Source organism: Vombatus ursinus, unplaced genomic scaffold (assembly GCF_900497805.2).
Source record: "Vombatus ursinus unplaced genomic scaffold, bare-nosed wombat genome assembly UNPS02014841.1, whole genome shotgun sequence".
In the NCBI taxonomy this organism is placed as follows: Eukaryota; Metazoa; Chordata; class Mammalia; order Diprotodontia; family Vombatidae; genus Vombatus; species Vombatus ursinus.
Window position 1 is genome coordinate 33,486,094 of NW_020954619.1, and position 27,111 is coordinate 33,513,204.

The 27,111-nt window shown below is 34.9% G+C and overlaps 1 protein-coding gene across 3 annotated transcripts in view; it reads right to left on the bottom strand.

Annotated features, from left to right (window-relative positions):
- Window positions 1–353: 353 nt before the first annotated feature.
- Window positions 354–27,111, bottom strand: part of SH3YL1 (SH3 and SYLF domain containing 1) — a 59,745-nt gene continuing 32,987 nt past the window's right edge. For 2 of the 3 annotated variants that reach the window (XM_027840379.1, XM_027840382.1), the window contains exons 4-10: window positions 25,500–25,564; window positions 13,910–14,022; window positions 12,902–13,030; window positions 7,847–8,009; window positions 7,179–7,257; window positions 6,155–6,211; window positions 354–697 (exon numbers count right to left, since the gene is read on the bottom strand). In XM_027840379.1, coding sequence (XP_027696180.1) covers window positions 507–697; window positions 6,155–6,211; window positions 7,179–7,257; window positions 7,847–8,009; window positions 12,902–13,030; window positions 13,910–14,022; window positions 25,500–25,564 — 797 coding nt within the window. In that variant the 3' untranslated portion in view covers window positions 354–506. The remainder of the gene's footprint in view (window positions 698–6,154; window positions 6,212–7,178; window positions 7,258–7,846; window positions 8,010–12,901; window positions 13,031–13,909; window positions 14,023–25,499; window positions 25,565–27,111) is intronic. The other variant, XM_027840380.1, reaches the window with a different exon arrangement.

Sequence of the window (27,111 nt, forward strand, 5' to 3'; positions counted from 1 at the left end):
CAAAAGTAAAAGTTATAAAATTTAAAAGATCAAGCAGGATTAAATTGAAGATATGTGACAGGACACTCCAAAAGCACCCTTTCTGAAGGTGGGAGGTCACAAGTGTTACACGTTTTCATACTGTTCCAATGTATTGAAATGTATTGATCAGCTGTGTTGATTTTTTTTTCCTCTCTAAAAATTATATGAGATGGCTCTCTGGGAAGAGGAGGTGGAGGGATACTTGGGATAACTATGATGTTGTAAGAAAGAGAAGATATCAATTAAAACTTAATTTAAAAATCAGTACACATATTTAGATAGATACATCTTTAATGTTAATTCTTCTATAGAAATATATACATATATTATTTTCATATACTTGAATGAAAAGGAAAAAGGCACATATTTACATATAGTTTTCCCAACTTGTTATAAAATAGTTCATAAATGGTTAGTCTTCTTAGCATGATAGTGACACCTTTTTACTTATTAATTTTGCTAAAGAAAAAAGAAATGAATAATGCTTAATCCAGTGAAACGTAATTGGCTGGAAAAATGCCAGTTTGACCTCGAAGTCTTCCTTCCCACCAATCAAAATGTGAATTTGTTTTGGATATTACAGTGATCCGGTCTCCAACTTTGAATTTCAAATCTCCTGGCTGCTGCCCTTCAAAAGAGTACAGTGCTGTCACTTCTACCGGCTGACTTGAACTACCTAAAATGAGGAGAAAAAAAATGGATGTTTTTGTTTTTTGTGAGTAGAGGAAAGGGGTTGCTAAAATATCCATTTTGTAGTCACGGTTTAGGATTCTTCTGCTCTGGGCTCATCAATTAACTACTTTTGAAGCTTTTTCCTTTAATAGTACTCTTTGGTTTCAGTATCATTCTTCCCAATTATGGTCAAACTTCTACTAGTTCTCTGACCACACAAAAAAGACAACACATTCCCGAGGGGGGAAAAAAATTACAGGTCTGTGGACATAACTTCGCTCTTTTGGAGTCCTGGAATTTACCAGTAGTACATAACATAATTCTAATCAAAATTCTCCCATTACTTACAAGATGGTCTTTGAGAACTGCTGCAGATAAAAATTCTACTACCAAAAGCTCCAGTGACTCTCCCTTAAGTCCTTCATAATTTGGCTCAAGATTACCTTTCCACACTTATTGTGCATTGTTTTGCTGCTTGTTGTAATAGGTATTTGGATGGGACAAGATAAAGGAATGTATTCCCTTACTGAACATCTAGGGGCTGGTAGTTTCTCCCCTCTGCCCAGCATAAGTTACAAAACAAGATAAAAGGACAGCAGGCTTTTGAACAGATTTGCATTAGGGGTTTGGGGAGACATGACTGGATAGAGGGATGGGTGGACGGATAGATGCCAGAGGCATAGAACAGCGCACCCAGGCTTCAAAATGGCAAAGGTTCTCTCCTACCATATACAGACAAGACAGTGGTAAACAAACTCAATAATTTGTGGACATTTCCCTTGCTAAGAATCCAAGCAGCTAGTGATATGTCTCCTCTTTTACTTTTTCCTCTCTCTCTCCTTCTGTTTCAAAGGATGAAGGTTTAAATCCAAAGTTCCCTGTCTCCTAAGCTTTTTTCTTATTGTTTCAATAGTATAGCAATCTAATATTTTTCAGGTAAGAGATGAAATCAATATGCGTGTGTGTGTGTGTGTGTGTGTGTGTGTGTGTGTGTGTTCTTAGTTTCATTCACAGAACGCAAAGTGTTCGGCTGTTAGACTAAATAGAAATGAATTGGCTCCAAGATAGAAACAGAGAACATTTGGGGACTTGATGAACTATTATAATTTTATTAATAATCAGTATTAAAAGTCTTTTCTTAAGATCTCCAAATTGGCAGTAAAAAGAATAACATAGATTTGGCTCATTTCCTTTGGACTTAAGTGCATCATTGTTCAGAGATCCAGCAGATCATTTGAATGTGGCTGCTCGGGGTTAATCTCCAGTGAAAATAGAAGGTTGTGTCTAGAGAAGAGATTCCACTCAAATGCAAAACTCTGAGTAGAGACAAGTATAGTTTGGGATGATTCAAATGTGTAACCACACATTATATAGACTGAGTAGCATTTGATTGCTCCTGGAAGTTAAGGAAAGGTATACCAACCCCTAGAACAATCCCAGTTGTTCAGAAGGAATACAGGGCTTAAAGCAGCTTCATTTGCTTGGTGTATATTAGAGAAATCAAGTACCACCTTCACAAGCCATTTTGATTCCTAGCAGTAACCAAGAAAGGGGTAGTAGATTACTGAATTTGAAGTAGAGAAAACCATTGTTATTCCCAGCTCCTCACTCAATCACAGCACCCCACATATTTAATCAGTTGCAGGGTTTTGTTTTGACTTTTACAATCTTTTATATATGTCTTCTTCACTATACTCACATAACTGCCATGCTCATACATGTCCTCATCATGATTCACCTGGACTACAACAATACTTTTCAGATTACTCTTTCTGTTTCAATTCTCTTCCTACTCTACTCCATCTGTCATTTAGCAGCCAAAGTGATTTTTCTAAAACACAAATTTGATAATGCCCCACCTCCCCCTACTCAAATTCCAGTGGTTTTCTATTATCTCCAGGATTAAACATAAAATCTTATTTGGCATTTAAAGCCCCTTTTAACTTAGTATCTTCATACCTTTCCAATTTTTCTTATATTTTCCTCTCCTCCATGTATTCTATGATCTAGTGACCCTGACCTTATTTGTGTTCCTTACACATGGCATTTCATTTCCTAATTCTGTCCATTTTCATTGGCTGTCTCCCATGCTTGGAATGCTTTTCCTTCTTACCTCCACCCTTGGTGAAGGTCATGATGAATTTAGAGCTCAGAGAGAGGCAGTGTTATAGTGTTTTGGATTCAGAGGACCTGGGCTCAAATCCTGCCTCTGTGACCTTGGGAAAGTTATTTAATCTTTTGGGACCTCAGTTTTCTCATTTGTGAAATGACTGGATTGGATTAGATTGACTCTCAGGTTCCTTTCATGTCTTAATCTATAATCCAATAAGCTAATGACATGTTACTCTTTATTTCAAGAGTTACTATGTGAGCAACATAAGAAGTTGCTTGTGGTCAGTCCTCCTCCTACCCCATCCCCCACCCTCAATTCATTATTGGTGGGGACTTTATGGACATTTTATGTTCATTTTAACTATGCATGTGAAGCATTATTTAGACTACTTGGATAGGATGATGGAAAGTTTAAGAAGTATGCCTTATGAGAAGTGACTCAAGGAATAGAGTCTACATTAACCTGGAGAATGGAAGGATGATGCTAATAATAGAAGAAAGTTAAATGAGAACTGAAGAAATCCTTTTGATATATCTCTATCTATCTACCTATCTATCTGAAGATAAAGTTCTGAGGATAATAAATTATTGGCTTCTTTAATCTAGCTGCCACCCAAGCAATATGTCCCATTCCATTTTATCTTTCTCTGCTTGTAAAAGATTTGAGTGATCCTTTGAACAATTTGCCAATCTTACCATTATATTCAAGGTTAATTAGAAGAGCTTATTTTTCTTTGCCTAAGTCATGGCTAGCCTTAATGAGACACAGAGTCAAATTCCAATCAGTATATTCTGATTGGCAAGGCTACCCAGCAGCACAGATTAGTGAGCCTGGGTCCCAAGGTGTACTTTATTTTCATTGACTCCTAGAAGGGAATTTGCTTTCTTGATGGATTCAGCTTGATTTAGCCCATGTGTAAATTTGCACATGGCTTGCTTATGGAGTCATATGTTAGATGAAATATTGTAAGAATTTCACCAATCAACATAGTGAGAAGAGTAGAGAATTACTAGCCTAAACTAATATTCTGGTTCACTGTGGCTTAAACTACTTAAAGTTTCCCAGGGAATAAACTCTTGCAGACATCCTTCCTAACACAAATATGCTGTCTGAAATCTCAATCGCCATAATACAACACTTAGAAAAAGGCCTCATTAATAATAACAACAATAATAATAAAATCATAGTATCATATATTTAGAGCTGGGAGTCCTACTTAGAGGTAATCTAGTTCAACTTCCTCCTTTTACAAATAAGGAAACCAAGACCTGGACACTTGCCTAAGATCACATAAGTATTAAGTGTCAGGGCTATGACTTGAATCCTATGTATGTAGGATGTACTTGGACATATTTTTCTGAGGAGTCCACAGGCTTCACCCAACAGCCAAAAGAGTCCATGACATGGAAGGCCAGATTGAAAGAATTAACTTGTCGTGGAGAAATCATGACAAAACAAGACTTTATGAAATAGAACTTTATGTGGAGTTTGTTTCTGAATATGAAAGATACAATGAAATATTTTCATTTATGTGTATGTATGTGTTTATGTATATTTCCATAATGGAATAAATAAAACTCACTGGTGCTTAAAAACCCAACATCAATTTTTTTTTTTAGCAAATGTTTCACAGAATCACAGAACTTCAGAGTTGGAAGGCTCCTTAGTGGCCATCTAGAGCAGTGGCATCAAACTCAAATAGAAATGGGGGCCACTAAACTGTACATAATGATCCCTATGGGCCATATATGGACTTAGAAACCACCTATTAAAATTATGTATATTTTATCACCTATTAACATTATATTTGTTTTATTGTATTTTTATTTATTTTGTTAAATATTTCACAATTACATTTTAAACTAGTTTGGACCACATTGAGTAATATTGTTTTGTGGGCCGTAAGGTGTTTGACATCCTTCATCTAAATCAACCTATATCTACAAAAGAATTTCTACTACAAACTATCTGAAAAGTTGTGAGTTTAGCCTTAGCTTGAAGACCAGGAAGAAGAGAATGAGAGACAACCCACTCTACATCTGGATACTATACCTCTAATTGTTTTTTTCTTCCTAAGAAGATCAAGCTGAAATATATATGCCTCCTTGCCATTTTCACCAACTATTCCCAATTCTGGCCTTTGGGGCTAAACAGAACAAGTCTATTCCCTCTGCCATGTGACAGCCCCTTAAATGCTTAAAGACAAATATCATATGATTCCCTCAAATCTTCTATTCACTAAGCACTGTCTCCTCAGTTCCTTCACCCTATCCTCACTTGTCATTATCCCTTGGCTCCTCATAGTCCTGGTCATTATCTTTGACACCCTTCCCTTTGTCAGTGTAATTTTGAAAATACGGCACTCACAACTGAACACAGAACTCCAGTTGTGCTTGAACCAGGGCAGAGTGCAAGCTGGATAATTGCTACCCTTATGCAGGACAGAACTTAACAGAATACTTGGCACATAGCAGGGGATTAATAAATACTTATTGATAGATTGATTGGTTGCAATGCCTCTCAATGTAGCTGGAACAAGTTTATTTATTTCTCTTCATTTTCTGGAGTACATTTTAATTTGTAATCAAAATACGCTGTAAGCATATCAGTCCCATCACTTTCTGGATAGGAAGTCTCTAGAAATTGTAAATTTTAAATTGTAAAGATCACTATGCAAAAGATAACATATGAATACTACAAATATCACCTGAGCTCTGTTGGAATAAATAACACTTAATCTCTATTCTCCGGTATTGTTGCTTAGGTGTTGCTGGTACAAGAATGTGTGTGTGTGTGTATGCATGAGTATACACACACACACACACACACACACACACACACACACACACACACCCCTCTTTAGGTTTCCATAGCCAGTCTCATTTTCCCTAAAGAATAAAGGTTAGCAGATTAACACAAGCTTTTATGTTTCATAAGTATTGTTCAATATGAGGTAAATACATTTCACGCTATAAAAAACATGAAGAAAGTCACTCGAATCCATTGTTATCACATATAACATGTAATAACAATAATAACATAATAATAACTAGCATTTATATAGTGCTTACTATGTACCCAATAGTGTGCTATATGTTTTACAAATTATTATCTCATTTGATCCTCACAACAACCCTGGGATGAAGCTGCTATTATTCTCATTTTATCAATGAGGAAACAGAGGCAAAGAAAGCTTAAGTGACCTCCCCAGGGTCACACAGCTAGTAGGTGACTGAAGTCAGATTTGAATTCAGGTTCTCCTGATTCCAAGCCTAACACTCCACCCACACTGTCACCTAACACTCTGAATAGCTATACTGGCATTGTTTTAAATGAGAAATTATTTACCAACAGCGTCCTGATAACAGGGAAGTTCTGGATAAAGTTTATGGGCATTACTGTTACCTGTAGAGAAAATAAATGTACAAAGCAGGTTAGTTTACAATACGTGCACTGCAGGGAAAGCATTTGGCTACAAACTCAATATGAACAGTAGAAATGCAGGTCCCTTGACTTTGTTGAAGCAAATGCTTTAAAAGTATAGCAACACTTGGTACAGCATATGCTTGAAACTTCAAGGTTCAACGAGGACCTAGTCCCAGTAATGAGCCACAGAAATGAGGCAGATAACAAATTTTAATGAATTTGGGGAGGGGGCAAACCCAAGACTATACGAGGATGCCTTATGGACTACTAGGAACATGTGATGATCAGAAAATGGTAGTTGGATACATAGAACCATGAAGTAATGATGATATTGAGGACAAAGATGATAATAAATCACACTGAGTGGCACTAAGGGACAAAACAAGATGTCCATAAAAAGAGATTTGGAGTCAGAGAACTTGATTTTGATGAAGGGAAGATTTAGGGAGAGAAAGTGAGGAAAGGGAATCACAATTTCATAGTTGGAAGGAACCTCAGAGGTCATATAATCTGATTTATACTTGAATAGAAATACTCTATAACATCCCTGAAAAGTGGTCATCTAGACCTGAAAAATTCTTGTACAGTGCAGCAGTCCATTTTATTTTAAATGAGGTCTAATGTTTGAGGAAGTTCTTTCCTGAAAAATATTGGTTTAGGCAATAGGTTCGCATCTTTTGTGGACATTACCAAGATAAATGAGAAAAACCATATTACCAAGGCTCTAAGTGAAATGATGATACATCATATGAATGAGAGTAGACACATCTAGCCATATCCATAAATAAATAATATCAGTGGAATGTATACATGTTAGATATAAATTTCTTTTTTTTCCCTCAGAAATTCTCCAACATGATCCTAAGAACTGATCAGAGTGCCTTAATTTCTTAGAAGTTTTTTTTTTTTAATGAAATTACTTTTGAATTCCAACAACCTAATTTACCTTGTGAATCTGGGTTTGGCCGGAGAGATGTAGGTGGTTTTTTTGGCCTGGAGGATGGTCTGAGAGGTATGCCTTCAGCCTGAGAAGGAGAAAAGTACACTATTATAAAACCTGAATTTGGCTTGTGAGTATATTAAACCTTTTCCTTAAAATGATTGTGCAGAGTGCCTAGAAGAATGAGAAATAATTCATTAGCCACTTTCCCTAGTAGGTTTGTGGCTCCAGAGTTTGGGAGGAGGAGAAAGTCATGCTTTCCTAATTCTAAAAGCCAGCTTTTACCAAGTACAATTCTAGCATTGAAATGTATAATTTCAGGCAAACTACTTTCATTTCTGTTTATAGCTCTTTACATTTTTTCTATTTTAGAATTTTAAAATAATGCAAAATATCATCCTATTCTTTAAATAAATACTGAGATGTGTTTTTCCAAGTTTACCATGTCAAAGGAAAGCACTTTCCAACTATGTCTACCCTTAGATCTTTTATTTTTCCAGAGGAAATGTCATCATGATACAGCATTTTTATAAAAAATTTATGTAAATGATATTACTAAGGAAAATTTATTGTGCTCTTAAGAATCCCATGCCAAGGGAAAGAAACCTCCAGCAAACAGAAACTTCCTATTGGAGTAGATTAAAGCAGTAGAAAAAAGCAAATTTCATACATGCCTTTCTATGTTCCCTTGCTGCTTTCCTTTCATTAATTCGTTGTTCTTCATTTTCATATTTCTCAGTAAATGAATCAAGAATTTCATAAAGTTCTTCTGTTTGAGCTGGAGGTGGTATGTTTCCGAATAAAATGTCACTGGCACGAATGTCCTGACAGTAAAACCTAACAAGGAAAATCAGAGAATAAAAGATTTCTTGGACCCCTTAGGATTGTAGCAATGGTTAAAAATATTTTTCTTTTGCACTGCTCTGCCTAGGATCCACAATTTCTTTGAAGGTCTCTGAATTGGGGGTGGAGCCAAGATGGCAGAATAAAGGCAGAGATTCACCTGAGCTCTCCCCCAAACCCCTCCAAGTACCTTCAAATAATTACTCTAAATAAATTCTCAAGCAGTAGAACCCACAAAAAGTAAAACAATTTTCCAGCCCAAGACAACTTAGGTTGGCAGGAAAGGTCTGATGCACTAGGATGAGAGAGGAGTGCAGTTCAGCTCAGGCCAAGCCAGTGCAGACCCAGCCTCACAAACCAGCAGGCCTTGGGTGACTGAATTAAGTTGCAACAGTAACAGTTTCCAGACCTCTCAGCCCACAGATGGCAAAGAATACTGGTCAGAAGAAAATTACAGGGGTCTTTTTGCTGGCACCACCAGGGGCAGGACTCTGTTGCATTGCTTATACTTGAATCTGGATCACAGTCCTTGGTCCTAGTCCCAATGTGAGGAGGAGCCCTAGTACCCAAGCAGCTTGCAGCTACAGGGGAGCAGAGACATTGATCACAGTTCCACGGTGAAAAGGGGTGTTTGTGGCCACTCACAAACCAGTGCATAGTATAGGAGAGTAGTAAACACACCTCTCCCTAGATCATACTGTCTTGGAAGAGCCAAACACAAGACTCCAGAATTACCTCTGAAAACAGCTGCACAAAAAACCTGAAGCTTGGGACAGTGCCCCCCTCCACTTGGGAAGCAGAACCCCACTTAAGCATAGAGTTAAAAGTCAAGAAATAGACAGGAAAATGAGCAAACAACAGAAAAAAAATTCTGACCATAGAAAGTTACTATGGTGACAAGGAAGATCAAAACACATAATCAGAATAATAAAACAAAGTCAAAACTCCTACATCCAAAGCCTCAAAGAAAAATATGGATTGGTATCAGAACATGGAAGAGCTCAAAAAGATTTTTAAAAATCAAGTAAGAGAGGTAGAAGAAAAATTGGGGAAAAAGCAGAGTGATATAAGAAAATCATGAAAAAAGAGTCAATAAAAAGCTTGATATAGGCTGAAGAAAATAACACCTTAAAAAACAGAACAGGCCAAATGATAAAAAGAGGCACAAAAATCCAATGAAGAGAAGAATGCCTTGAAAAGCAGAATTGACCAAGTGGAAAAAGATATACAAAAATTCACGGAAAAGAACTCTTTAAAAAGTAGAAGTGTACAAATGATAAAGGAGGTACAAAAGCTCACTGAAGAAAATAATTCCTTAAAAGTTAGAATTAGGCAAGTGGAAGCTCATGACTTTATGAGACATCAAGAAATAATCAATAAAATCAAAAGAATGAAAAAAATAGAAGAAAAATAAAGTCTTTGGATTGGCAATATATTAATGTATAGAAAACAATTATGATTTCCTCAGATATAAATGTTCCCTACATTCTGATTTTATATATTTTAAGCAAATAAGCCCTTCTTAATTATGCCTTATTTGTACAGAAAACTTTAAATCAATTAAGGATAAGGGACTACTTCACAGAAATCTGTATCCAAACTACTCAATTGTGTCTGACAAACAGAAGGTGCTCAATGAATATTTACTGATTTAATTGAAGAGTTAAACACTTCCATTAGCTATTACAATTTAGGGACAAAAAAGCTTATACTTTCAGCATATAAAGAAAATACATTATTGGAAAGAAAAAATTCCTTTAGGTAAGACTTTGACACTTTAAATAATCAGAAATTTGCAAAATTATCCACTAAATGAAAGCAAGGACATTTTGTTCTTCTTTGTCTCACTTAGAGATATCTTGACTTATTGATGTGCCTTTTTATTTCTAGAGCTATGTCAAATAATGGTGAGAATAGAGAGACTTCCTTTACCCCTTTTCTCAGTGAGAAAACCTCCAGTGTTTCTCTATTAAATAAAATGTGGACCTTTTATTAAGATAAATACTTTTTTAAAAATCATGTTAGTTTTTCTATTACTATGTTTAGAAGTTTAAGAACATATCAATTACATAATATATCTCATCAAAGGCTTTTCCTGTCTCTAACAATAATTACTTTTTAAAAATTTTTGATGATGACTTACTATGATAAAATAGAAGTATTCGTCTAGAACAAATTTAATCTTGCATTCTAAGTAAAAAAATATTTCCAACTAAATCATACTTTTTCATTTTACTATATTTTATTTATTTATTTTTTAAATAATGTAAAGATACAAGCCTGGACCTTTAATTTCATCAATATAGGGAATTTCTGGATGAGAAAACTCCCTTTACAAAAGCAGGCTAGCAGTGTCTCTGCGACTTAGTTTTAGAGAGTTTCCTAGAGCACTCTTAGGTTAAATAATAGCTGTGAATGACTTAGCTTTTCTCAGCAACACAATGATCCAAGACAACTCTGAAGGACTTACAATGAAAAATGCTAACCATCCCCAGAGAAAGAACTGATGGTGTATGAATACAGATTGAAGCATACTTTTGGTTTTTTACTTGTTTTTTTTTGGGGGGGGGTTCTATGTTTTCTTTCACAACATGACTATTATGGAAATGTTTTGCATGACTTACACATGACTAACATATCGAACTGTTTGCAATGAGGGTGGAGGTGGTGAGCAAGGAAGGGAGAGAATTTGGAACTCAAAGTTTTAATAGTGAATGTTAAAAATCGTTTTTACATGTAGCTGAGGAAAAATAAAATACTAAATAAATTTTTAAATTTATATATCTCTCTCTGTCTCAGGTAAGCTTCTTATTGGGAATATATTTTTGAGTTATGCTTTTTAATCCATTCTGTAACTGTTTCTCTTTGTTTGGAGTAATTAAATCTTATGTACAGCTGTGGTTGTAGTTGTTAAATTTGATCATTCCTTTACCACACTATAAAATGATATAGTATTTCTTAATCTTTTATTTTTCATAAATTATATGAAGACTACTTATCAGGCATATTGTAGAGAGATTCTCATTCAGGTATCAGTTCTTTAAAATGTGTGTGTGTGTGTTTGTGTGTTTTTGAGAGAGAGAGAGAGAGAGGGAGAGAGAGAGAAAGAGATAGGGACTAGATCTGTGATTTCATTGGTATAGGGGGCCCACAGATGAGGAAACTTCCTCTACCAATACAAGTCAGAAACTTCTTTGCAAATTACAGTCTTAGAGGAATGACTAAAGCACTTGGTCCAAGTCACAAACTTAATTCATGTCAGAGATGGGATTTGAACTCAAGTTTTTCGAAGCTTTTGAGGCTAGCTGTTTTTCCCTACACCAAGTTGCCTCTAAACATATACGTTTATATAGTTATATTTTTGTATAAGAATATGTATACATAATAATAATAATAATTAACATTTATATAGTACTTACAATTTTTATCTTATTTAACCCTCATAACAACCCCAGGAGGTAGGTGTTATTATTATTCTTATTTTGCAAATGAAGAAACTGAGTCAAAGGTTAAATAACTTGCCCAAGGCCACACAGCTAGTAAGTGTCTGAAGGTGAATTTGAACTAAGGTCTTCCTGACTCCAAGCCGGGCCCTCAATTTACCATGACACCTAGCTGTCTGTATGTATGTATACATATATACATATAATACATACATTTATATATGATTATGTACACATATATGAGAAAGGGAAATATATATGCATTCAAACATATTTAAATTTAAAATAAAATCCCACTGGTTTTGATAGAATATAGTGATGAGGCCACATCCTGGCAGAATAGAATTTTTCCTTGTACTGTTAAGTTCTTATTAAGATATTATCAGCTATAAGCAATCTTTCCACTTCTTTTACATCATTTTGTAGCTCTTAAATTATCATACTCTATTTTGTATCATCATTATTATTATGTGTATTGGCCCTAGCTCATCTGTGTATGTCTCTGTAAATTCCTTGGGACAGGACCTTCTTCATCAAGATCATAGGAATTAGAGCTAGAAAGGATGTTAAAGATCATCTGTTCTTATTCCACCATTTTATGGATAAGGAAACTAAAATTTGAAGGTCTGAGTCAAAACTAGGAATTGTTAAGCCTAGGTCAAATTCATTTGAGACATGGGGGTAAATCAGATGACATAGAGGATCATCTGACTACGGAAGCTATTGTGCCAGAAGTGGGAGTGGCCTGCCCCCTGTAGTTTGGCTCTTGGTCTTAGTGGTTTAGAGATGACAGAGAAGGCAGGTGCCAAGAGAGTGGCACAACAGGATTAGGCCCTTGAGGATGGTACTGGTAGCCTTGGGTTGTATTGTACATGACTATGGGTCACTTGGAAACCTTAAGAAAAATGTCAGCAAATACGACAATGTGTGTCAACACATGAAGGAAAAATGCATTCCTAGGAAGAGAGTTCAATGACCTTTCCCAAACTCTGGCCCTTCCAGAGAAGTTAAAGCCTTTCCTGAGCCCTTAGCTGTTAGTGCCTTCCCCTTCAAGGTTACCTCATAACTACTTTATATGTGTTCTACATATACTAATGTATATACATGTATATTTATACAATGTCTCTCCAATTAATATATAAGCTCTTGGAAGGCAGGGAATTTGGTCCTATCTTGGTATCTCGAGCACATATCAGTGTCTGGCATAGAGTAGATCCTTTATAAATGGTTGATTGATTGTTTGTAATCTTAGTAAATAGACCACATTCATTGCTGTGAGCCTAAAAATTAGGGGCATTTTGTTTCATCCACAATGGTACACTATAAATAGACATTTTAAAAAATGTCTATTTGTCTAGGCTTAATAGAATTCTTCTATGATTTCCATCAGTATCACAATATTTTTTTTTCAAATTAATTCAAAATAGTTCGGCTTGAACTTACTTTCGATTAGTTTCTTTCCTTTCAATCAAGTAGCTTCCTTCTAAAGATACTCCAGCAAATAAACCTCGTGACTTGCAATATGTGTAGACAGCAGCTGTGCTTCGTATTGCAACATTTCCTTCTAAATTCCTAAAAAAGCAGAAGATTTTATAGAATAGATCTGACTATGACTTTGGCCTATAATTATTAGAATTTGAATATTTTTGGCCAGAATAATCTGATTTTGTAGTCTAAGATTATTTCTATTTATGTATCTTATTTTATGGTAATTCAATGTAGAAGTTATTTCTTTAAGACAATATGTCTGGAAGCCAGACAAGGAAAAGGGCTAAAGACAAAAAGAAATAGTGAGATTTAGTGGTAGGAACACAACCCAATTAAACCAACTGAGACAATTTTAGATAGTATCAAGAAAAATATGTCTAAAGTGTATATTTTAAAATATTTCTCCAGTAAACTATATTGCAAATACAGTCCAATTTATATTTCATAGGAGTTGAAACTTTGAAGCCTTTTGTGTAGCTTCACTAATAATGTACGTCCTCCTCAAACAAACAGCATTTAGGATGTTTTCAAAATCACTGATTTTAGTAATTCCAAATTATTCTACCTCTTCCTTCTCGTCCCTGCCCCAGGCTATATAGTTTAATTTCTAAAGACCACACCTTGCTATTAAAGAAAACATTCTTTAAATCCTAATAAAATCCATAACCAAAAAACAAACAGACAAAAAACAGTCAGCCACAGTTTCAGTGATCTGGAGAGGGAAAGGGCACAGCAACCAGTATCTTTGCCAAGAAAACTCCAAATGGAAACAGGAAGATTCGTTTCATGACTGAAATGACTGAATAACAATAAATCTTCAGAAGTCATTATAGTGCATGGAAGTTAAACAACCAGCATTTAAGTGCCTATTATGTGTTATGCATTTTCTTTCTGAAGAACACAATGATGTGTTATATAGACTTACACCATCAGGCCTTAAAAGAATGTTTTAAAGGTACTCACCTTCCCAAAGGCCCAACAGCCACAGTAAAATTCCCACCAAGTGTAAGGTTACCACCTTTTGCAAAAGCTTCCACTGCTCTGTCATAATTCAATATTATTACTAAATCTGACACCTAGGAATTAAAAAAAGGTTCATTTGAAAATCATATATAAATGATATATTTATATACATATAGCAGTATATTATTATATATAATATATAGCAGTATATACATTATATTATAATATATATTATATATATAGCAGTATAAAATTTTTAAAGTATCATTTAAAATATGTTGACCATATCTCCTTAATGCAGAAAATACTGCATCAGAATTTTTTCCTCTTGGCTAAATGAAAGGAATTAATGAGTATTCAATAAATTTTAAAAGCCAGAGGAAGAGAATAAGAAAAGAATCATCCTTTAAAGTTATATCAAATATCACTTAGTCCATATATCTTTCTCTGGTCTTCTCTCTACTATTCTCCCCCTTACCCATCAGTAACATTCTCCTCCTTTGGACCTCACTTAGCTTTTTGATTTACAGCTCTTTAATGCACTTACTATCTAATATGTATAATAGTGATGGGTTTTATCTTACTCTCATTCTAGAATGCAAGTACCATAAGGGTAGGAACTGTGTCTAATCTAATTCTTATAGTGCTCCTATTGCCTAGTATAGTGTTCCACATATAGAAGATACATGCTAAATGTTTGTTGAATGGTTGAACCATATTTTAATGTTGAATTATAGAACCCAGATACCTAACCTAAAATCTTGTTGAAAATATAATTAAAGTAAGTATTAAGGTAAGCATAATCACCTAGTTTCCCCCAATAGAAAACTTAAGAAGGGAGGAAGAAGAGAGTATGGAAATAGGAATAAACAATAAAATGGGGTAGGAAGAAATGAAAAAAAAGTTGCATTTACCTTATATCAAGTAGATAGATATTGCAGTTGGGAAAAATAACTTATATTAGTGTAGCACTTTCAGCTTTCTCATACACAATCTCAGTATTATTACAACAACTTTGAGAGGTAAGAGGCATTTTATTACTCTCATTTTAGAGATGAGGAAAGCCAAAGAACAGAAAAGTTAAATAAATTACTTGCTCAAGGTAAAACAGCTATGAAGCTATGGAGTTATTATGTTCATTTAACTGTATTACTTTATTAAAGAGACCTCTCACTAAGTGAGAGTAATCAGTGAATGTTTGTAATGTAAAAACAAAACACCAATAAAACTTAATAAATATAAAGAGATAGGAAGACAGAAAAACAGAAGACAGATGGATAGATAGATAGATGGCATAGCAGGACTTCAACCCATGTCTTATCTCAATGTTTTCTCTAGAAAGGTATTCATAAACCCAAGAGATGCTTCCAAAGAAGAAACAACCTGTTTCATATTCTAAACAGAAAGCCTAACTTAAAAGAAAAGAAAAAGAGGGAAAAATAAGCACAACTGGTCAATTCATTGAAAAATTCTGAAAATATGAGCAACATATAACACTTGTGGGCCTCCACTCTCTTCAAATGGATCAAGTGGATGGGGGTGCAAAAATCTCTTCTTTCAAACTGTTTATTCTCCATAATTTTGCAATATTCACTTTTAAGTTTTGTGTGTGGTAGCTTTTTCCTTTCACACTGTTGGAGTGGTGTATATTCTATTGGCTCTGAATAGGTTTGTGTGTATTTTTCCACGCATCTCTGTATCCACCATATTTATCATTTCTTAAATCACAGTTATATTTCATTACATTCATGTATCACAATCAATCATTCCCCAGACAAAGGGCATCTACTTTGTTTCCAGTTCTTTTCTATTAAAACAAAAAGAAAAGCTCTGCTATAAATATTTTTATATTTGTGGGGACTTTCTTCTTTTCAATGACCTCCCTGGGTTATATGCCTAGTAATAGTATTTTTACCACTCTAATTTTTAAAATTAATTTATTTATTTTTAGTTTTCAACATTCACTTCCATAAGATTGAGTTCTAAATTTTCTTACCCTCCCCGAGACAGCATGTAATCTGATATAGGCTATACATATATGTTCATATTAAACACATTGTCACATTAGTCACATTGTAAAGAAGAATTAAAACGAATGGGAAAAACCATGAGAAAGAAGAAACACCAACAACTAAAAAAAAGAAAAAAGAGAGAGAGAGTGCGCGCAATAGTATGCTTTGATCTGTATTCAGACTCCATAGTTCTTTTTTTCTGCATATCGATAGCATTTCCCATTATGAGTCATTTGGAGTTGTCTTATATACTCACATTGCTGAGAAGAGCTAAGTCCATTAAAGTTGGTCATCGCACAATGTTGCTGTTACTGTGTATAATATTCTCCTGGTTGTGCTCACTTTACTTAGCACCAGCACATATAAGTCTTTTCAGGTTTTTCTGAAGTCTACCTGCTCATCATTTCTTATGGAACAACAGTATGCCATCACATTCATATACAACAACTTGTTCAGCCATTCCCCAATTGATGGACGTCCCCATAATTTCCAATTCTTAGCCACCAAAAAAAGAGCTACCATAAACATTTTTGTACATGTGGGTCCTTCTCCCATTTTTTAAGATCTTTTTGGGATACAGTCCTAGAAGTGCTATTACTGGGTCAAAGAGTTTACAGTTTTATAGAACTTTGGGCATAGTTCCAAATTGCTCTCCAGAATGATTGGATCAGTTCACAACTCCACCAACAATACATTAGTGTTCCAATTTTCCCACATCTTCTCCAACAATCTGATAGATGTGATGTGGTACTTCAGGGTTGTTGATTTGCATTTCTCTAAGCAAGTGATTTAGAGCATTTTTTCATATGACTATAGATAGCTTTAATTTCTTCATCTGAAAACTGCCCATTCATATCCTTTGACCATTTATCAATTGGGGAATGACTTATGGTCTTATAAATTTGACTCAGCTCTCTATATATTTTATTTTATTTTTATTTATTTATTTTTCTTTTGGTGAGGCAATTGGGGTTGAGTGACTTGCCCAGGGTCACACAGCTATTAAGTGTCAAGTGTTTGAGGTCAGATTTGAACTCAGGTCTTCCTGACTCCACCACCTAGGTGCTCCAGTTCTCTATGTATTTTAGAAATGAGGCCTTTGTCAGAGACATTGGTTGTAAAAATTGTTTCCCAGCTTTCTGCTTCCATTCTAATGTTGGTTGGATTGACTTTATTCGTGCAAAAACTTTTCAATTTAATGTAATCAAAATTATCCACTTTGTATTTCATAATGTTCTCTATCTCTTGTTTGCTCATACATTCTTCTGTTTTCCATAAATCTGACAGGTAAACTATTCCTTGCTCTCCCAGTTTGCTTATAGTATCAGCCTTTATATCTAAATTGTGTACCCATTTTGACTTTATTTTGGTATAGGGTGTAAGATTTTGCTCTATGCCTAGTTTCTACCAAACTTTTTTCCAGTTTTCCTGGCAATTTTTGTCAAATAGTGAGTTCTTATGTCAGAAGCTGGGGTCTTTGGGTTTATCAAACAATAGATTACAATAGTCATTGACTACTGTGTCTTGTGTATCTAACCTATTCTACTGATCCACCACTCTATTTCTTAGCCAGTACCAAGTAGTTTTGATGATTACTGCTTTATAATACAATTTAAGATCTGGTATGACTAGGCCACCTTCCCTAGCATTTCTTTTCATTCGTTCCCTTGATATTTTGTACCTTTTGTTCTTCCAGATGAATCTTGTTATTATTTTTTCTAGCTCTATAGAATAATTTTTTGGTAGTTTGATTGGTATGGAACTGAATAAGTAAATTAATTTAGGCAGAATTGTCATTTTTATTATATTAGCTTGGCCTACCCATGAGCAACTGATGTTTTTCCAATTATTTAGATCTGACTTTATTTGTGTGAAAAGTGTTTTGTAATTGTGTTCATATAGTTCCTGGGTTTGTTTTGGGAGGTAGATTCCTAAATATTTTATGAGGTCTACAGTAATTTTAAATGGAATTTCTCTTTCTATCTCTTGCTGTTGGGTTTTGTAAGTAATATATAGAAATGCTGATGATTTATGTGGGTTTATTTTGTATCCTGAAACTTTGCTAAAGTTGTTTATTATTTCAAGTAGTTTTTTTTTCTTGATTCTCTAGGATTCTCTTAGGTATAGCATCATATCATCTGCAAAGAGTGATAGCTTTGTTTCTTCTTTACTATTTTAATTCCTTCAATTTCTTTTTTTTCTGTTATTGCTAAAGCTAATGTTTCTAGTACCATATTGAATAACAGTGTTGTTAATGGACACCCTTGTTTCACTGCCTCTTGGATTTTGCTGCCATACAAATGCTATAGATTTTTGAAGGTTTATTTTGTAGCCTGCAAATTTGTTGAAGCTATTAATTATCTCCATTAGCATATAGTGGTTTCTCAAGATTTTCTAACAACCATATAATCAAAAAATGGGGATAATTTTAAATCCTCTATCTAAATTTATTCCTTTCTAACTCTTATCTATTGCTAGAATTTTCATTACTATCCCAAATAATAGCAGAGAGGATACTTTATTAGGAAAGTATTTATTGAGGAGTATTTATTAAGAAAAGTTCCATTGTTTCTTCAGTGTATATGATGCTCATTTTTGGTTTTAGATATATTTTTTAAAAAAGTCCTTCTATGCCTTCATTTTGTAGGGTTTTTAGGGTAAATGAGTTTTGTATTTTGTTAAAGAATTTTGTTGAGGGGGCAGTGAGGTGGCACAGTGAATAGAACTCTGGCCTTGGAATCAGGAGGACCTGAGTTCAAATCCAGCCTCAGACACTTAACACTTACTAGCTGTGTGACCCTGGGCAAGTCACTTAACCCCAAATGCCTCACCAAAAAAAAAAAAAAAAGAATTTTTTTGTATTTATTGGAATGATAATGTCTTTGGGATTTTTATTTTTAATATTATTAATTGGTTATTGAACCATCTATGCACCTCTGGTATACATCCAACTAATGATTTCCTGACTGTAGTCTATTTAATAAGATTTTATTTGAAATTTTTGAATCAATATGCATTAATGACACTATTCTATAATTCTCTTTCTATGTTTTATCTTCCCTGCTTTAGATATTAGGATTACATTTATTCCATAAAAGGAATCTGGTAGGACAATTTCTTTCTCAGCTGTTGAAAATAATTTGTCTAGTATTGGTACTTATTGTTATTTAAAAGTATTATATAATTCACCTGTGAATCCACAAACCAAAAGTATCCTTCTTTGCCTTTGGTAGCTCCTTCACAGATTGCTCTTATTTCCCTTTCTGTGATTGGATTATTTAAGGTCTGTTTGGTTTTCTGTTAATTTGAGATTTTGTGTTTCTTAAAGTATATTCCTCTATTTGTTTTGTTTTCTCAGTTTTGATAGTATATCAGGTATGCTATTATGCATAATAGGTTCTATAATTATTTTTATTTCATCTGGTTTTGTTGTGATTTCACCTTTTTATTTTTTTGATCTTTTTTGATCTTTTATTTTTAAACAGCTAAAAGTTTATCCTTTTTTTAGTCTTCACAAAAAGATAGCTTTTAGTTTTATAATTTCTATGGTTTTTTAGTTTCTAGTTTATCTATTTATCCTATAATTTTTAATAATTCATATTTGTGCTTATTTTAGGTTTATTTGAGGATTTTTTGTTTATTTTTTTTAATTTCATAGTCATTTTAGCAGTCTAGGACCTTAATCAGTAAGCCACATCAATAGGTGGACAAACCTAGAATAGAGGTGACACATTAACCAAGATACAGATACACACAGGTTCAGAGATGTTCCAAAGGGAGCAGAGACTGACTAGACCCACAAAAAAAACATATCTTAGTGTAGGATTAAAATCAGTCCAGCTTTATATAAGTGTATAATCAATTAGCTAATCCATTCTTCCTGTTCTCCTGGTTTATCATTCCTGCTCTGGTCTTACTTTCCTGCTTTCACAGTCTTAACTAGTTCAAAAAAGGCATTGTTTGTTACCTTTGAACTGCATTGTTCTCGTTCTCCCATTACGGATAACCCACAGATTTCCAAAGCTAGGTTGCCCCATTATTTGCCTTCTCTATTACTTCTCACAATCTGCTGAACTGTTGGAGAAAGTCACATAATTACACCAAGTGGGGACAATCCAAATGACTTTGTATAACTTAACTGGGTCCTCATTGCTGCATGACAATAATTTTATTATTTCCTAATTTTTTTCTTTATCATATTCCTACCATAACAGTTACTACAGACCCTCTCCACTTTCCTTAAGCTCCTCAATGGCACTCCCATACCTAAGATCTTTCTCTTAGCAGATGACTCCCTCTCTTATTTTCCTGAGAAAATTGGTCATCCTCATTAGCTCTTTCAACTTCCCCAATCCACAGGCAAAAAACTACATCTTTGCCTCCTTTGCTCCAGTTTCATAGCAAGAAAGTAGCTTTCTTGCCAATGCTAACCTGTCTATTTTTTTCCCCTAATCCATCAATCACTTCTGGCCTCCTCTGGAAGACTGGCCCATTTTGATCATTCATGTTCTCTCCTTCCTTTTTCTCTTCAGTTTCTTTTCTGCCTCTCCTCTCTTCTCCTTTCCTCTTCTTTCTCTCCTAACTTACTGATTCTCCTATTTATCTAAAAATGATGTTTTTCTCCATTAAGATTCACAGAAATAGATAATCAGAATAGTTCTCAGTAACCACCTAGGCTAGCCCATCCTTTAAAAAAGAAAAACCAACACAAAACCAAAATCATTGATTTGATTTTATCATACCCAGTTATCAAATTTCATCTCTTCCTTCTACTACAAAAGTCCTATAGAGTCACCTATATTCACTGACTCTGCTTCCTTAATTCTCAACTAATGCAATCTGGCTTCCAATCCCACTACTTTTCTGAAACCACTCTCAGTAGTTACCAACAATCTTCTAACTTTTAAATAAGATCAACTTTTTTCCCAGTCCTCATCATTCTTGCCACCTCTCTGTAAGTTTTGACACTATTGATCTTGTCAGATGGATTCTCTTCCCCTGGCTTATGGAACACCATTATCCCTTGTTTTTTGTTCCATTTAAATATTCCTTCTGAGTCTTTTTTTTTTGGTAGGATAATCAACTACCTCATGTCTCTCTACCTGATTATTCCATGAAAAACTGAACCTCAACATTTCTTTTCTTTTCTTTTTTTTTTAGGCAATTGGGGTTAAGTGACTTGCCCAGGGTCACACAGCTGGTAAATGTCAAGTGTTTGGTCTGAGGCTGGATTTGAACTCAGGTCCTCCTGACTTCAGGACTGGTGCTCTATCCACTGCACCACCTAGCTGCCCCTGAACCTCAACATTTCTAAAACTGAATATACCGTGTTCCTAAGAACATCTTCCTAGAACACACTTATCTTCCAAACTTCCTATATATATTGAAGGCACAACCAAGCACTCAGGTTCATAATCTGAGATTTATCTTTTACTCTTCCTTCACCTTCACTCCTATATAAATCAGTTGCTAGATCCCACTGAGTCTACCTCTACAACATCTCTTGCATCCATCCCCTTTGTTCTAATCCCCTGTCCATTTTCTCCCCTGTCTCCCATTCCGTAATCAGTTTGTATCACCATTCATCTTGAAGAAGGGTGGGGAACCTGTGGCCTCCTAGGTCCTTGAGTGTGGCCTTTTGACTGAGTCCAAGTTTTACAGAACAAATCCTTTTATTAAGAGCGGGGGACATGCAGCCTAAAGGCCACACATTCCCCACCCTGATGGACTATATTTATTTAGCCTTCAAATTGGTCTACCTGCTTCCAATCAACTTTCCACACAACTTGACAAAACAGTTCCTAAAACACAGGTTTGACCATGCTATCGTCCTTCTCAGTATCCTTCAGTGGCTCTATATTATCTTTAGGATAATATACAAGTTCCTTAGCTCAGGAATTAAGACTGGTTTGACTCTGCCTTTTCAGGATTATTTCATACTGACTCCTCTTGAACTATTTATCACCCAAATGATGTTTGTAGTATTTCTTTAACTCAGCATATCATCTCCCACCTTTGTGCATTTACTCAGTCTATCTCCAATACCCTGAATGTACTGTTTATTTCAGCCTTTCAGATTCCTCAAGCAATTCCAATTGTATAAAGTGACAACTTACCAGACCACCATAAGGGAGGTGTGTTTGTGAAGGGTTCTGGAAACTGCTAAGACTAGGTTGTCTTCTCAGTGATAAAGCCCAGGGATTTGGGTCTGTACCAGATTAGGAAGGCCCAATCTGGCCCATTCCTGTCAGGTGCAGTCAGAAAACTCAAATTATTTTAGACAACACCCACTCCCCATGATCCTTGGAGAGAAGTATTAAGTCTGAAGATTCTTCTATAGTTAAAGAAACATGATTTTACCTCCTCAGGGCTAACCTCAGTTTTCCAAATAATGACCCCAAAACTCAGAAGACCCCATAACAACTTCAGTATAGTTTAAATCCTGAAGTAGAGCATAAATTTGGAATCACCTGGGGTATCAGACATGACAAGTTCTACATACTAATAAGAATCCTTACTACTTTTGGGAGATATTAGATATAGTGGGAGGGAGAAAGAGAGAGAGAGAGAGAGAGAAAGGGCTTGGTATTTATCTGATCTAGCTTCTTATCTCTGCTCTCCCAGGAAGCAGTTGTATATAACTTTGTGCAAGAAACTTGAGTTGAGCCTCAGTTTTCTTGTCTGTAAAATAAGAGGGTTGGGCTAGGTGCTATCTAAAGTCCTTTCCAGCTCTAACTTTCTCTAATTATATATTTTAAAATCTACTAATCAAGAATGACACAGGGCCCATTACCCTTCCTGCCCAGCATTCCTCTCTCTCTCTCTCTCTCTCTCTCTCTCTCTCTCACACACACACACACACACACACACACACACACACACACAAGTAACACCACTCAAGGATACTGCTAACAAGATTGAAATTATCTTGAGTCCAGTCCAGTAGTGCTTGTCTATTAAAGACATCACATTTAGCTCTCTGTAAGCGGTCTTCTTAGATACTCTTGAATTCTCCCTTTCCATGACTTAAGGTAGCACCAAGACTGGAGGAGAGAAGAAATCTATTCAATATAATTATATTATATTCAATATAAGCTCTTCAAACCCTTTGGGACCTGCCTGCCATATCCGGGTTGCAATTTACAGATCAAAAAATATTACATTCCCACTAAAATACTAAAAAATCCCTCTTCCACAGTTGGAAAAGTTACCATATCACTTAATTTAGTAAATTAGACTTGCATCCACAATAAACAGCAAGTTCTGCCTGGTATCATCAATTAATTCTAGTAACAGAGTAGCAAAGTTGGTATAATTTGGTTCAATTCAAAAAACATTTACTAAATACCTACTCTATTCCAGGCTCAATGCCAGGTGCCAAATGAACATAATCGGGAAAAAAAACATGGTTCCTGACCTAAAAGATCTTAATCTAATGAATATACATTTAGAAATAAGATATCTAGCATTCACAGTTCCTAACATGACATCTACCCAGATGCTCATAAAATGTTTGGTAATGATGATAATATTCTATTTAAATCACTTGGTTGAATAAAATTCTTTTAGGGTTTATCCCTAATCTAATATAAAGATTAAATTTTATGAAGTTACTACTGAAATATGACAAAGATAAGCTATAGTTAATCATATGTATTATATTATTAATCACTAGTAGAGTACCTGGCATATAGTAGATAATATATGCTCACTGATTGATCAATTGTTGAATCGTGACATTAAATAAGGCTCAAATTTTCAAACACACATTGATGTAGGGGGAGTGCATTTTGGGAATAGTAGTTGGGTGGCCTGTATGAATGCAGGGAGGAATTGAGAGATAGCATGCTGAAATTAGATAAATGGTCTAATTTGTTTATAATATAAAGGTAGTAAAGGAGAGTGATATGAAATAAGGGTGGAAAGGTATGCTGGAATCAGATTGTGGGCCATGAAAATTTTTGAGCAAGGAAATGACATTATGATATGAAATCCTGGTACATGATGAAATGCCAGTATAAAAACAATAATAAAACCACATAAAAATCTAAGGATAGATGCTAAGAGACCATCTGCTGAAAAGAAACTGACCACAGGAGGGCAATATTTTCAACAAACTTTAGCTTAGAAAGAAGTATACAAAAAAGTATATTTGAGACAAGAGAAGGCAAAAGATGTCTTTACTGAGCTTCTTTAACTTCTGGTTTTTGCAGCGACAGGGAGTGAAAGGAATCCCAGTAAGAAAGATGAAAGTTAGCGAAATTACTTCCTTTAATAAGACTGAGAGAATTTAAAACTATGGCAACAGAGGAACCTCACAAACAGATAGCTCAGGAAGAAATTGACTGAAATCTGAGAAGAAAATGCAGATTTGTAATTTGAAAATGTGCCTAGGCTGACCAGTCACTTAGATAGCAAGAGAGGAACAGATGACAGATTAATATCATGCATAAGATGTACTATGTGTAGATCCTGATGTAATTGATCCTAGTGAACAAGCACATTTTAGAGAAAATAATTCCCAGTCCAGATGTTCAGGCCAACAATCCCATCAGAGGCATAGCTATGGAAAGGAAACACCTTGAGGTCAACCTTCATTTATCAAAAGAGGATATAAATTTTGACCTACCTCTGTATCAGGCATTAGAACTCCACATGCTAAGAAGGACTGTTAATCATATTTTAAGATTCTATTATGTATAGTGATACCTTTGGCTGGAATTATAAACCTTAACAAATGGTTGATGTTTTCTGGTAAACAAACCATCCACATTCTCTTGTCTGTGACATGGAAGCTCAAGAACTTACAGATAATGAAAATAGCTCACATTTTTAGAATATCTCATAGCCTGCAAAGTGCTTTCCTCATAACAACCTTTTGAGGTAGGTAGCACAAATACTATTTTTCTCATTTCAATCATAAGGAAACAGAGAGACTATGTTCCCTGTGATCACATGCATTAAGGAAAAGCCCAGTAGCTCAAACCCGGGTCTTCAGAGAAGGCAGTACTCAACCCACCCTACTACAAAAAAATTGAAACAAATATAGATTATTAAGTATAGTTTGTAAGAGGCTGAAATGATCATTTAGAACCAGATTAGAATTTAGAATTGGGGGGGGGGGCAGTGTGAGAAACCTTAAAGACCATACAGTTGAACACATACCTCCTACATTTTACAAATGAGGAAACTTAAACTGTTAAGAGGTTAAGTCTCAATGCCACAAAAATATTATGAAGCAGATATGGGATTGAAACACAGGTCCTCTGACCCCAAATCTCATGCTCTTCCCAAAAGTAGCATCTGCTGTAAAACTATGGGAATCAGTAGAATAACTTTCAATATTTTTTGTCTATCAAAAAAAATGTGTCTCATTGAAGGGAGTTTAAGAAGGGAAGAAATGAAAAAGGCTAAGGTAAAAAAAAATAGAAGTGTTACCCTAACAATGCAAATATTTCTGAAAGTCTTCACAGATGTCAGTGGTAAGAAAACAATGAGAGTTTTCTAATACTGGGCAGTAAGTTTCAGGTACTTTTCAAGGACATGGTGAATATAAAATAAAGTCTTAATACACAAACCTCGATCCCAATTTCAAATCCACCACCAAGTCCGGCTATTCCAATGGCAGAAGGTGCAGACCACTCTTAAAAAGGGAAGAGAAAGGGAAAAAAAATTAGACACAGCTATATTTCCAGCTTAAAACAATCAAGAACCATAATCTAAAGTAGTATCCATTTCCCACTAATTCATTTGCAGAACTTAGGAAGAAATAGAAACATGAGAAGAAAATACAGATTTGACATTTGAAAACAATGATAAGAAGACTGCAATCAAACAAGAAATACAAGTGAATATAATACATCAAGTCTCTCTGTGGATCCTGGTCTAAACCAGTTGGGGGGCTTCAAAAATACTAGCTTTAGAAGTACTAGCAATTGTATTAGCTCACTTATGTCTAGTACTTAACAATTTATAAAATATTTTCCTTACCACATTCCTATGAGGTTGTATAAGTCTTGTGAGGACAAGTATTGCTCCCATTTTACAGATGAAGAAATTGAGGCTCATTGAGGTTAAATGACTCAGCCCTAGGTCACAAGCCCAGTAATTAGCAGAGTCAGGGTTCAAACCCAGAGACTTTAACTCCAAATCTGGCTCTTCTAACTACACTGTGCTGCCTCCAAAAAGTATACCTTTAGTCAGGACTTATGCATAATAGAAATATGAAAACGTCAGATTTTAGTAGTAAGAAAGCAAAATATGTTCATAGATTATATTCTTGGTATAAGGTGCAACATAGAACAATTTGCAGAAAGGTATGTACATAGTTTTTGAGGATCATAAATGCTCAGGTGTATTACAAGGAGTAACCTTCTTGTGAAAAGTTAATCATTTTGTTAATCAAGAGAATTACATATTTGAGGATTCATGTTTTGGTATTTTTCTGACTTACAAACACATGAGAAGGCTGGGCAGCACAGCAGAAAGAGTGTGGGCTTGGGAGTCAGATCTAATTTTGCAGTACATCTGATTACCTATGAGTTTGTAGGCAAGTCACTTAACCTACTCTGGCCTCAGTTTCCTCATTTGTACAATGTTGGAGTTAGACTAAATGACATCTAACACTTCCATCAACCACAAATATAGCACCCTATGGTACTAAGAAACACAAGTGATTTTTATTTTAATAAAAAAAATTAATATTTTATTAAAATATTATTTTAATATTATTATTATTAAATATTATTAAATATTATTAAAATTTTATTTTAATAAAGACAATACTTTCTGAAATGGTCAACAATTCTTTAATTTTTTCAACCCCCTCTTTTCCCTTGGCACTCCACACTCTATAGAGAGTAAGGCAATGCTCACAAACTTTCAGAACTGACAGATTTTTGTTATGTTTTGTAGTAAGAAAAAAAAATTCCTGTCATTAAAAAAGTTTATTTCTTTTTTTTTTCCCTTCTGTGTTAGCAACTGGTTCTGTGCTGCAGAGATACCATTAGGACACAAATGAAACTATCCAGCCATAATCCTCATGACCCAATTGTATCTCATTTTGGATTATTTTCAAATAACCCCCTTGTGACTTTAAGGGACAACTGGGCTGCTGTTTAGATTGGGATGAAGGGAGGGGTTTTAGGTTTACAAAGCCAGGAGACAGGTCCCTCCTGGGATTCTCAGAGA